The sequence below is a fragment of the Anser anser genome, assembly GCF_964211835.1.
Source record: "Anser anser genome assembly, chromosome: 6".
Lineage (NCBI taxonomy): Eukaryota > Metazoa > Chordata > Aves > Anseriformes > Anatidae > Anser > Anser anser.
In genome coordinates this window covers 28250131-28263855 of record NC_139726.1, presented here as the reverse complement: position 1 = coordinate 28263855, position 13725 = coordinate 28250131, and the positions used below count along the sequence as shown (strand labels likewise).

At 40.5% G+C, this 13725-nt stretch overlaps 2 protein-coding genes across 7 annotated transcripts in view; one reads left to right on the top strand and one right to left on the bottom strand.

The window, feature by feature from the left end:
- ALS2 (alsin Rho guanine nucleotide exchange factor ALS2) overlaps positions 1 to 13725 on the bottom strand; it is a 224019-nt gene that overhangs the window by 178942 nt on the left and 31352 nt on the right. The window lies entirely within an intron of this gene.
- Positions 6851 to 13725, top strand: part of LOC310901844 (uncharacterized protein) — a 49886-nt gene continuing 43011 nt past the window's right edge. The window contains exon 1 of the mRNA XM_083842332.1: positions 6851 to 10249. Within this exon, the coding sequence (XP_083698458.1) occupies positions 10110 to 10249 (140 nt within the window). The 5' untranslated portion in view covers positions 6851 to 10109. The remainder of the gene's footprint in view (positions 10250 to 13725) is intronic.

The window sequence follows — 13725 nt, the reverse complement described above, 5'->3', positions numbered from 1 at the left end:
TAATGGTCTATGGCAGAGCTTTCTCTTTAGAAACCTTGAGATGTCATTAATAAATACTGGTCATCGTAGAAGGACTCTACACCTCTGTAGTCGAGACAAAACATCTTATAGGAAATCACTGCCTACTGTGTTGTGAACCACATCAGTGAAGCCAGGCGCAACATCCATCAAAGATTAAAAGAGCAGAAAACGAACACTGCTGTGACCAAACACTTGAAATCATGTGCCGACTGCCACAAACAATTAGAATTCAGCAGGGGTATTCTCAGGCATTCACAAATCATGACCGCAGGAGACCTCAGGAAATGGGGCCACGATTAACCCATCCTGCTGTCCCCAGCCGTAACAACGGGCTGTTATAGGGAAGAAGCTGCAAGCTTTCTCATCATGAAAAAGACTCATTTTCCTAAAACCTTGCCTTCTGATCAGGATTTGAAGAATAGTTTGTTATACACAGAAACCTACAGTTAGAGAGCAGGAAATCCATGCTTAATTCTTTTTTTTTTTTTTTTTTTTTTGAGCAGGGGCAGAGATATCTGGGTTAGGGTTCTCATTCAGCAGCAAGGGGAACAGTTCAAAGGCTGCAGACTTGGGGTCTCCAAGGAAGGCAGATCCTCTTGTCCCTCTGCCCCCGTGTCTAGTGCACACCTCAATGCATCTTTGCGGAGCACCAGTAGACTCCCAAGTACTCAACCTATCTTGTCATCATGCAGCAAGCAGATCAACACAGGAAGACAGACCGGACATGACACTTGCTGATTCTGGGTGGTGGGTAAAGGAAGATGGAAAGCCTTTCTGAACACCACAGCATGTTGAAAACATGGTACAAACAGTAGGATAAAATTCTGGATTCAAATAATATTATATTGGATGCTCAGAAAAAGGACAAAACCAAGCTACCCGGGGTATTACATCCATGGACAAGAAATGTGGAAAGGCTTCTCCTCTTTTTTTTTTTTTTAAACTCCTTTTTACTTAAAAATGGGCCAGTTGTACTTAGTTCTATATTCTCAAATTTGCTGCAAGACTCCCTAAGATAGCCTGAGAGCTGAAATGGAAATTTTCCCACCTGTCATTTAAAAGAGACAGATCCAGATTTTCATAGAACAAGGAAAAAAAAAAAAAAGAAAAGAAAAAAAAAGAACAACCAAACAAAAAAAACAAAGAGCTGGAAGGTCTAGCTCTGCTGGCTAGCACAGCCCCATTGCTTCTCAAGAGTGCCTGCGCTGGCTCTTTACCTGAATACCACAAGCCCCCATCCAACCACTGCTCCCCACAGCCCCATTACAACCTCATTCATGTAGCCCCCCCTGCAATGCCTCAGTAGCTGCAGCTAGCTGCAGAGCTGGGAAAGACAGGAGCTAGCATAGGAAGGAGTTTTGATCATTCTTCAGAAGCTTTATCTTTTTTCACTGTAAATTTAGGCTTCCCAATATTCTTACATGCAGGCACACTGGCTGGCAATACCTTGACATGCTGCCTGACTCCAGCTCAAGCTGAGAGTGCCCGATATCTTAAAGTCCTGCCCTGCACATTTTGAGAGGGCTCTGAGGGCTGGGTGGGCTCAAAAGCAACTACCAACACTGATGTCAGTGCAAAATTTGCTACTGCATGGAACCAACCCGCTGTTTACAATGGCAGTTGCTCGAAGAAATGATTGAATGCTAAGGAGAAATATATACAGGGATGTAAGAAAAGAATAATCAGATGCAGTAATTGGCTGTACTGTAAAGGAAAATGAACAGGCTTCAACATGCCTGCTATACTGTAAAACATTTGGGCAAGTACAGGGTGGCCTGTTTTGAGAACTGCCAATAAACACATTCCATGAGTCTACAAAAACTAGAAGCTGACTAACTGGCAGATAGTTATAGTTTTAAAGAATTTGCAATTTATGGAGACAGCTACTGTTTAGAGCTATTACTCCTACAACTCATTTATTCGTTGTCTAGGAAAGCACTGATTTTCCATGTGTTCTTTCTGTTCTTTGAACACCTGCTCACTGGCATGTCGGGAACCCAGATCATTTACAGCCCATGAAGAGTAACAGGTCCTCCCAGGTTAGTCCTTCATAAGCCACAGGGGTGATATGAGACACGCTCGTCCTCATCGAGGAAATAGCATGGTACATTTCCAAGTCCTTGAGAGAAGGCACCAAGACCCCATTAATTTACTCTCAGCTCCTACACTGCACACCACTGCAGCTCATTCAGAACACTGGCAACAGAGGCAGAGCCTGGGACTAGGGCCAAAAATATAGGAGTTGTCTAAAATCAGAATAGACTAGAAAGGTAACTGACTTTGATTATGGTTCTCTAATGAAATCTTACTGGCTTAGCTGCTTACCTGTAGATGTCTTCAAAAGCACCTTCTGAGTTATTGATTAGAGCCTGTTAGCTCATCAGCTTCACGAGATGGGAGAGAGACACCGAAGTCCTCCAACATGTGCTATTGTTGCAGAAGGGTGACAAAGGAACGAACACCTTGGCACCCATACCTCCAATTCCTGAACAAACCTGATAACCACACTGACTGACAGAATCTCACAGGCCATTTGGCCAAGAGGTACCTCTTCAGACTCTCTTGAACCTGAGATCCCAACATAATACAGACTCCAATGTGCAGGCCAGTGACATTTAAAGATCATTTAAATGATCTTTAAGATAGTTTTTTATTCTTAAAGAATTATGCAGTACGTTCTTAATTCAATTGGGCAGTTGAAAAAAACTACTGCATTACAGAGAGGGAGTTAAAAGAAGAAAGCGAACACTTACGCACACACTCTTCCCTAGCTGAGCAGAAGGAAAACAGAGCAAATCTTCCGTGTAGGATCTGGAGTGTAAACCAGCTTCCTATTCAAGTCAATTAAAAGATATAAGCAATTTATAAACTCTCACGTCTATGCTCTCTGGACTTAACAAGTGAAGACCCGTTAAGACAGAAGAGTCTGTCTTCTGAATAAATCTATGTTCCCCATATTTGGGACGTAGGCTTTGTCTGTTAAAGCTGTAAAAAGTAGCCACAAAGCTGTGGTACATAAGCAACTGATAAACTTCCAGGCTACTAAGATACAGTATTTTGTTTGAAGACAGCCTCAGATTAGAACCTCATTTTACATCATTTTCCCCAGTACAGTGTCCAAACCAGTTATTGTTAAGCTATTCAGACAGTGCATACTCATATAATCTCATCTCCAATGACACAGCCAGGTATGAACAACTCTGCAACAGATGATCACACTTCTGCTCTTACTACACTCTGTCCAAAGTGATTGCAATAGATTTAGGAAAGCGCTTAGAATGCAAACAAATATATTAAAGAGATAGACTACGTATTTTCAGTTTTTCCAAACTGTTTAGCAAAAGCCTGATTTGCAGTCTATTGGGATTTTTCTTCCCATCATAATTTTAGCATCAAAACAAAAAAAAAAAAAGAAAAAAAAAAGGAAAGTGGGGCATTGTAGTTTATTCCTTTTCAGTGTCTGAGACTCAGATGGATTAAGCTTTTTAAAGTTCCACTAGTCCCCCAGCAGTCTGTAAATACAAACACTTATTTGTACATTTACAACCTTTTTTCCTCTCTCAAACACACATTTTCATCAATCATAGGCAACACAATTAATATTATATGCTCTCCTGCCCTAAGCCACGTATATCCTTACTCGCAATCTATCTATTCCATGGTGTATGAGGGATCCACCACTGTTTCAGGAATATTTCCAGGTTTATGGAAAGATACAAAAAGACTGTACTGCTGTTCTGAAAAATGTCACCTTCTGCCTGTACCACCAGCTCTCTGCAACAAACTAAGTCAACAAATCCACCTAGTTATTGCTCAAGTCTCTAGAGAGAAAACATGATCTAAGCCTATAAAATCACAAAAAGCATAGAGAAAATGAATAGGGATTTTTTCAGCATTTCTCAAAGTATGCTTTGTGGGGGAACATTATGCATTATTGTTGGGCAGATGAGAAAGGTTTTTTCACACACCGTGCAGTCTAACTGCACAACTCACTGCCACAAGATATGGATGCCTCAAATGCATGATTAAAAAAAAAAAAAAAAAACAGCTAGACCAAACAACTATTTGACAAATCCAGGGAAGAAAAATAATAATCAAGGACTATCAAACCTACAGCTCCTCCTCAGTTGTTCCTTCCCAAGCACTCAGAAAATATAACGGGAAAGCAGTTAGCATGTTTCTCCTGTTCTTTCATCCCACTCCTAAGCATGCTTTACTGACCACAAAGACAAAATACTGGGCTGTAGACATTTGGTCTACACCAAGCAAGGCCATTCCTATACAAGTATCTGCCCCATCCCAGTTGAGGCTAGGCTTAATTTTCCTTCAGAGGCAAGCCAGTCTGCGGCAACAGCGCAGAACTACTGAAGTTCAGAAGCTTTGTTCCATGCTAAGGATTTCTTATATGCTGCTGTTAAAGTAATGGAAAGACCGTATAAACTAGACAGCATGAGGAAAACTCCCAGTACAATGTGCCTCTCCCTACATCTGCCTCAGGCTTTTAAAACTCATTTCCATAGTAATTTCCTTCTCAACTTGACATTGCTTTACTCCTAGTTCAATGAATACCTCCCCTGTTTAGTGAAATTCCTGCTAGGATACAGGATGTGAAGGCTTAATACAGTTTGCATTCAAATTACGTTTCTATGCCTTCTTCAGGTTACATAGTTTTAAATTCCAAAGTACTGGTCAACACCTTAAAGAAAAACAAAATCACTGAGGCAAAAGCCCACTTCCTGGAATACAGCATGAATTCTCAATTAGATTATAACTTAACCTGAGCCCACGCACATTAAGAGAGTAAGCAAGGAGCTTTCCATGCTCTGCACAAGAACTAATCTGAACTGCTCTCCTTGAGAGCAGACTGCTGAAACCCAGCCATGCCAACTTGTGAATTCAAAAACCAGCATCATTCAGATGGCACTGAATGCATCAGGATGTATACAGATTCTTGCAGCCAACCCCATGACCTATTACCTTACAAGACAGTATAGCTCGCAGTGGTGGACAGGGAAGTAATCCCACAAAATTTCAACCTAAATAAGTTAGACTTGCTCTGATCTCCCACAGATACTGCACTTCTGCTTCAGACCTCACAAACTTCTTTCTTTTAGGACAGAATTATTTGTTGCTGAACAAGCTTAAGGACAGAGAAAAGCTTGCAAAAACTAAGGAAGTCAAAAAATATCTGGCAGGAGAAAAATCCAAGTACCTGTTAAGGCATTAGCAATAAGATGGAGACCAGGGGCTGCAAAGGACATGACCTGGAGCCCACGCACCTCCTGTTCAGGAGTCCCACAGGTACCCGTTGTTCACTGCTCCACTTTGCCACCTCTCAGGCAGTTCCTGGCCTGCAGCTCTGAGACCCCTCAGACGCCCCCAGAACTCGTACAGAATGGGCAGGATAGAGTCTGTCTCACAGCAAAAACTGTGCCAGCATAGGCTCTGGCTTCAGCACACAACAGACCATAGTCACGCTGTTCTATATACACTTGAAGTTGTTTAGAGACCAGAAACATCCAAATCTTAAAAGATGACAAAATATTTGCGACTGTCTGACAGTGCTGGGGCAAAAAAGGCAAAAGGTTATCAATGTTAGCACTTTAGCTAGAAACAAAGAATAGGAAGAATAAACTTAAAGCTCACTTCCAGTCTAACAGTGATCTATAAATGGTCTCTAAACAAAAAATAGGCACTGAAATAGCTGCACATCCACACGTTGTGAAAGTTAGGATGCAGTTCAAAATGCAGGACTTAGCCGCTTACTGCCATCAGAAAGGCTAGCCTCCCTTTTCTCTAGCTGTAGAGTTTTGCTCCCTTTCTGTCTGCTATAGTATTCACTTGATTCGTAGAAGGGGTGATTCAGGTCACTACACCAGTAGAAAAATAGCCCAGCCAGGAAATAACAAGCGAATACAAAGATAAGAAAAAAAAAAAAAAAAAAAGACACCTTTCTATCAAAAGATCATTTTGATTAGAAATTGGGTTTTGGACTAAGCACAACTTTTTGAGAGTGTCTATTTTCTGCAGAACACTTTAGGTTTGTCAAAAATGAAGACCATCTTCAGTCAAATGACAGAAACTCAAAGAAAATGAAGAAATTAAGCCCAGAGGAGATGGAATTGTGTGCTGTTCTGCCCTATGCTTCTATTAAAATTTTCTTCTTCTTGTCTCCTAGAGCTGAAAAGGTCTCCAGATTGTGAAGGCTGCTACAGCCAAGCACAGGCATGAGCAGAACTACACAGAAAATCTAAGGGGGATTGACACTCTAAACAAAACTACAGGGGGCTTCATTAGGAACACCACTATCAACATCTCTCATCTTTTGAGACATCTCATTCCATTTTCTGTGGAGGCTACTTCTGTGAAAGACAGAAGTTCTTTAGCGATACGAAATATATATGTAATTTCCCTGCAAAATAGCAGGCATGTTTGTCCTGAACTTGACAGGTTCCTGAAGAGTGACAAGGCTTACAAACATGTAGCATACAAGGATGCACTGGTTTGATGGCCACTGCTGTCACTGTTAGCTGTGACTACAGGGCACAGGGAACGTGTCCTAAGTATACTTGAACTCACGGTTATGCCCATGTGTGGCAGTGTTCAGCAGGAAGCACGGTTGCAATGCAACCCATTTATAAGTGTCATAAGGCAACATTCCTCCTCCACAGGGGCATTGGGAGTGCAGCGCCTTTTTGCCATGGCAGGTTCAGTGACAGCGTAAGTCTCCTACCTGGAGAAGCTGATCTGTCTTTAGCTGCCGTTATTTATGCCACCTCCCGTTCTGTCATAGATAAACAAGGATATGTGAAGAACCTGGAAGTTAAAGTAACAGGACTTCTTAATAAAAACAGTTTTTTTCCTCCTATTAAATCTGCCATAGGCTCAGAACAAGATGTGGTAATGGAAGAACACAGAAAGGTCAGGTGTTTTTCTTTAAACACTTTTGCGGCTAGAATAGCTTGCAAAATGGTCTTAACTTAAGCATGACACACAAAATGTGTCCAGGATCTCGCCTCAGATTGACTAGCATTAGATTCTTCCTAAGAAGGGGCAAAAAGTGAACAAAGAAAGAAATTATGAGTGTTTTGTTAGTGGAGTGCCTGCCCTTAAATAAAGTCCTTCTTGAACACCAACAGTTGGAAACTGATCTCTGGGCTCAGGGTCCCCAAATTAAACTATATAATTAACAAATGAGTACACGTACTTTTTTGGAATAGAGTTTGTAATTCTGCAAGTACTTAAGTTATGAAATAAGGGGGAACTAAAAAGTGCATACTACTACTTCTTTAGAGCTGCAGACAGCAGCAAAACGCTGGAAAGGCTGTGTAGGGGCATTTGTAAGTTCATCCCTGGGGCTGATCTAGGCACCTGGGATAATGACATTTGAAATGCAACAATAGCTAGTGGTGTGACTAGAAATATGCCAAGGAAAAGCACTTAAAGCCCCACCCCATGCTACTAAAATGAGCAGGGCTGTTCCTTGACTTTGTTACAACACTGTAGCTGAGCTATATGTCTAAGGTTATATTCCTGTTAGAACACGATCAAGGTCCCAGCCATACTGCATATTTTAATCATGCTGTAATTGCACCAGGGGACAACAGCAGGATAACCAGGTCCTAAGATACTGACATATTTGAGGTGGAGTCAGAGAGAGCAAGAGAATATCCAGAAGTAGAAAAGACAGCATAGATGAAGTGCCTTAGGGGAAAAGACTCATGTCTGCCAGAAAGTCAGAATAAGATGGGGCTTGGATAGAAATCCCACGATAGATTTACTGGCGCAGCAGTTTCATAGGTATACTTGCAGGTATAAATTCATTAAGACTCGCTCTGGTTAAAAATCAACCAGTGTGCCTTGCAGTGGAAGCAAAAGAAGTATGCCACGTAATAAGAACAGAGAACTAAAGAGACTTCTCCAAGCCTGTATCAGAAACCTCTTGGTTTTCTTTACTACAGTATTGCTCTGGAGAAACCCCCATTCCGATAGCTGGCTACTCCCTTAACAGCACTGAATCACCCACTTTATCTTGCCTTTACCCAAAAGACTGTTCCTAGCATACTATGGTACTACTCACTCCTCTCCCTGGAACTTTCTACAAAAAAAAACACATTGCTGCAGAAGGAAGTTAAGTCAAGTAATACAGCTGTGCTTAAAAAGGAAAATCTGTGTGTGTGCGTGCAGAGGGGAGGATACAGAGATAAAGATACATATCATGCAGGCTAACAAGGCACCCCTTTAGAATCAGGGGAAATTCTTCAGAAGTTGGATCAGGCCAAACGTGCTTGCTTTTATGGTGCTAAGAGTTTGGCAGGTATCTTCATTTGCTGTCACCTCTGTTGACCAGATACCTATTCATTAACTGCTCTTCTTTATTTATGTATTTATCCTCACTCTAATAGCCAAAGGTTCTATCATTTACCAGGTTGAGATAAAAGCCAGATTTCAGGGTTCAATAAGAATAATAAATAGAGCTAATACATGACCAAACTGCAGCGTTGAGAATTATCTCCAAGTTTCAAAATATACAAAGCATCAAATAGGAAGGAGTAACAGCATCTCATTTGCCTTCAGACAGCTTTTAATGTAGTACACATACTATGCTGCTAAACAAAGAAATAAATCCAAGTAGTAATTTTATTTTTTGATGTTAAATGTGCAAAAATGCACATAAGGGATGCAGGGTGACAAAGTATGTGTCAACAGGAACTTTAGCGTAGCCATGGTCCAGAAGAAAAGGCTGACTTCGGAAGCCCAAGACTCCCAAAAGCTAGAGAGCATCCTAATCGGAGGCTTCTTCCTAATATACAATGTCACTTCTACTCTTCCTCTACAAGTCCATTATCAACCACGCTGTGAGACTGAACGCTGGCCTAAGGGCCTTCTTAGCACTCTCAGTCCAGCCATTCTTATGGTGTTATTTATCTGGATTTTAAAATATGAAAAAAATCCTCACTCCACTGAACTTGCCTTCACAAGACTACAAAGCAAAGAATCATGTTCTCAGAGAATTTCGGTCACTTGACGTATTGGGTTCACATTTTACAAGGAATACCAGAAGCAATGAAGTTACCTACAACGTCAGAAGAGTTACCTAGAGTTTGTGCACACTGTAAGAAACCTATGAGATGCAGTGAAACCCCAAAGGAACTTCTGGTCATTCCTTTGCTTGATCGGCCACAAACTCAACTGAAAACCAGGAATCCTAAGGGTACTGCCACAGAGAAGTAAGCTGCAGGCAGAGCATCTTGTAAGGTATCTAGTCTGAGTGGGAGAAAGGGATTGCTCCATGCCTGAAACGCATCCAAGCAGAGTCAGCTTTTGCACCCTAAATCTGAAGGCCTTTCAGAGCAGGTGTCTTTCAGATTGTTCATGTCCAAAGATGTGCCAAAGCTCCTTCCTCAGCTGTCCATGTCAAAGTAGGGTAGTGTCTCTCTCTCTGCATTGGACAGAGTTAAAAAAAAATCATATCAGATAAACCCAAATTTCAGACAAGCTTCAGACCGAAGCTTGTCTGAATGAGCCAGGTCTCTTTGGCAAGTAAAAATTGGGCTGGGTGTCTTGCAACAACACCCCTTCTTGAAACAATCTGCTACTTCCAGAAGTTTCATCCATTCCTGCACAACATGAGATTGGTTATCTTAGAGGAGATAAAATAAGCACCTGAGAAAATCCAGAAATCAAAAGCAGAGCATATTACTAAAAGTGAAGGGCTACCATGCTATATAGCAGAATCCCCCATTGCAATATTGGGTAGGTAACAGAAAGACAATTCTCCTTAAAGTTAGGCAGAAGAAAAAAAAAAATCCTGCCTGTGGCCAGAGCTGCATCTACGATGTGTTGGTTGGAGCAGTCTGTAGCCACCTCTATCTTGAATGCTGAGGTGTGGCTCATGTAGCTAGCACGCCCTAACATGCAATGCACATCTAGATTTGAGTGAGCTCTTATCAGATCAAAATGGAGTGCTGCTTGCTGGGACCCGTAGTCTCTGAGGGCTGTATCTCCTTATAAGAAGACAGAGGGCCACAGGGCACGTCACAGACCTCCACAGATTGCATGTGGCCCTCCCACGGTTAGTTTGCAACATGACACACTGCCAAGAGAGAGATCAGATTGGAAATCTGGCTGCCAAGGCAACAAAAACTGAAAAATCTTATGAAGACAGATTTCTCAGCTTAGAAAAGCAGAGGAAGAAAACACCTGAGATACGCAAGTCCTCCAGCAGGTACACTGCATACTTGTTGCTTTTTCCCTCTACATACTAACAAACCAATAGCCATGTATTTTAAATCGGCATTAACAGAAAAAAGAAAAAAAAAAGCGGGGGGAAATACCTTTTCGTTTCCCTCTCAAAAAAACAAACAAACAAGTTGTTAATAGCCATCTGGTCATCTCCTTTCACAACAACAGTTTATTACAACCAGTCCAGAACACGGAAGACTGTTATCAACCAGTCTTCTAGGTTGTATTTGCATCTCAACTATTGCCTCTCCAAGTAAGGAGGTCCATCACTTCAGCAGAACAACTTGCAGAATTAAGTTTGTTCTTTGCCGTGCTTTTATTTTCCAGGCAAATTTCTGAAGAGTTAAACCACACTTTACATGGATAGCATGACAGCTTTCGGGATACATTACTTGAGATGGTGTGGGGCTTTATACTTGTTTTGTGAACAAGAAAACTGAAATACCTAGGGAAAGCTTGGTTTGAAGCAATCCCTGTTTAATGCTTAAATGCTTTTTCCCTTTAAAATGCAAAATTTGGTAACTGTTCCTCCTGTTACTTACTTCAAAAAGAAATGACTTTCCCCAGTATATCTGGCGTTAATGCAACTCTTGAACCATGTCACATTCAAAAATCAAAAGTTTGCAAACTGAAAATAGAGAGGGTTTTTCCATGTATTTTTCATTCCCGCCTTTCCCTTTAGTTCACCTCCTGGTCTTTTCAGTTTCCCCACTTCTCCTGCCTGTGCATTCACAAAGCTTTAGAACTAGAAGAGACCACTCAGAGTAAGTTGGTCTGCCTGCATCTGTAATACAGGCCACAGTATTTTAGTCTTCACTTGCCCTTTTCCTTCTCTCTATCGTGACTGTCATCCACAGCTGCTTTTCTGCTCAGATTGACTCATCACCTCAAAGGATGAATTTCCATTTGGCTAACAAATTCCACTCTCAGAAAAACTCTGCACCAAAACAACGAAAGGAAAATTGACAGCTTCTTTTTAAAAATATTTTGACATATTATAAGAAAGTAACATCCATAAAACATGATAAAAATACTGTGGTATAACACAGGTCATCATAATCATCAGCATGGCCAATGATTCTACAATGCCACTTAGACCAAAAAGAAAAACATATTAAAAGGGTTTTAACCACTCCAGGATAACTGCAAAGATAAGTGCAAGTGTCTCTCATATATATGTATGTATGTATGTATATATAAAGGATCAAAAATCACAAGCACTGTTCTTATCACTTTAGGGCTTTATTCCACATGCATACAGTTCCCAATCAACTTTATGAGTTGCATCCATTTACGACTATGACAGTCCCATTAATAGACACCTCTGATTTGAGTAAAATCTCTATTAATACTTAATAATCAAAGCTGAGCAAGAAGAGAAAAACCTGTGTAGAGGAGCCCACCACACAGTTAAATGGGAATAGACGTATACAGCATATGTGATTTTTTGCCCCAATTTCTAAGATTAGAAATTATAAAACAAACAACTAGCATATGCTCCTAGTTAAACTGTGGTGGGCTATCCTAGTTGGCATCTGTTATTCCAGCATTGCACAAGGGTGAGGAATTAAGTTGTATTTGTCAGGTTCCTGACATCAATAAAAATGTAAAGGTGCTGTTCAGAACTATTGTGCATTCTGACTTTGCCAAATCGAGTCTCAAAAAAAATAAAATAAAAATAAAATAAAACAACACAGAAGAACAACAGGAATAGAGCCATTCGGAAACTATTTTTTCCAAGAAGCTGGTTAAGGGTATGAGTCACAAAAACACTGACTAGTATCTTCATTTACCTCTCTTACTCCAGGAGCTCTTTGTTACATATCCAAACCAGGGACCAGCAGCCATGAGAACTTGCTGGCTCTCTCCCTACATGATCTCATTTCTGGGCCAGAAGGTACAGCTAAGCAACAGCAGATGGCCATTGGAGGCTATCCAGACATACAGTGAGGTAGCTTCACCCAATCCCCAACAAGCAATCTAGCATTTGCTCTAGAGAAGGGGAAGGCAGAAACAAGAGGGATGAATGCTGGAACAGAGGACTACAAGAAAGGTCCATCAGCCCACATCAAAAAAAGACTACCTTCACCTATTATATTAGTCATACTAACTTAATTTCAGTCATAAAACTAACAAGTTTCAAGCTACTCACCACTAAATCACATCACTCAGCAAACAGCAGCTGATTACAAACATCAGATAGTTCAAAATAATTTCCTTCCTATTGAAATACACCTGGACTGCGCTTTGCATCTACATTTTACACTGTTCAGGTGACACAAAAGTGTCACTCACTATACTGCAATGTTAGTTTATACCAACTTTTTACAAGGCTCAAAACATTACAATCTAAAAATTATATTTTATGTGCACATGATTACAGTGCTCTCAAATCTTTGTTGAGCTGTTGTCACTACTAATGAGATGTGGAAAACCTTGCAAATGTTTTTACTGCTGTGCAGTACCACAGCTCCACCAAGGATGTGAAATGCCTATGCTGACCAACACGTCAGAGGAAGTCTCAGTAGAGCGCATGCGCTGAGCAGGAATTCAGTCAGAACAGCGCAAAAGAGCAAGAGCTCTTTTCTAGTGCTCTGTATGCACCCTCTTACACAGCACAACATCCCTCAGCATCACAATTACATAAGGTTTACAGCTTGGAGGAAAGATAAATGACACGCAAAACTGTTTTCAGCATTTGAGTTAATTCACCTAAGGCTATCTCAAGTGTGCTTGTGATACTCTGCAGCTATTTTGTGACTGCAGTGCACACAGACTTCCTAGAAAAGAACTTTCTAATGGAAGAGACTATAAATACTTTCTAATTCAACCTTTTTCTGTACTAAATTCCTTCTGGAACTGAAACCCTGACTCAGAATATCCATATAAGAACAGAAAGTGTGGTTATGCACCTAATACTTTACAAGTATTAAGGCCAGTAAGGTTGTTTTCTCTAAGCCAGCATTAAAAATTCAGTATTCAACATTGCACACAGTTAACCAGTAGAATATAAGACAGAACAATTATTTTTAAAAGCGCTGGACAAACACAGTGCCTTGTTTTGCAAAAGGATGTTATAAAGATACCTTTCTGTACAACACTATAAATCCAGTACCAGATCCATTAAATCTTTTTCAAAGTCCCACAATTTGTACTTTTAACAAACACTAACTGAATTTCTTTTAAAATACTACAATTGTTTATCTATTAAGATCGACAATTGCAAAAACTAAAATGAACACTAGCAAATGCCTGAAAAATGAAGATTGATTAGATGGCTATTGATAAAGATTACCAATGTGGAAATCTCAAGTTACCTTGTATCTTTATATACTCATTTCTAACAGCTCTCTTTGGATTATTGGCTTTCATTCTTCCTATTTCATACAGCATTTCATTATTTTCCCCACTATGCTTTTTCCACTGAAGATGGTGAGCTATGTACCCAAAACACCATCC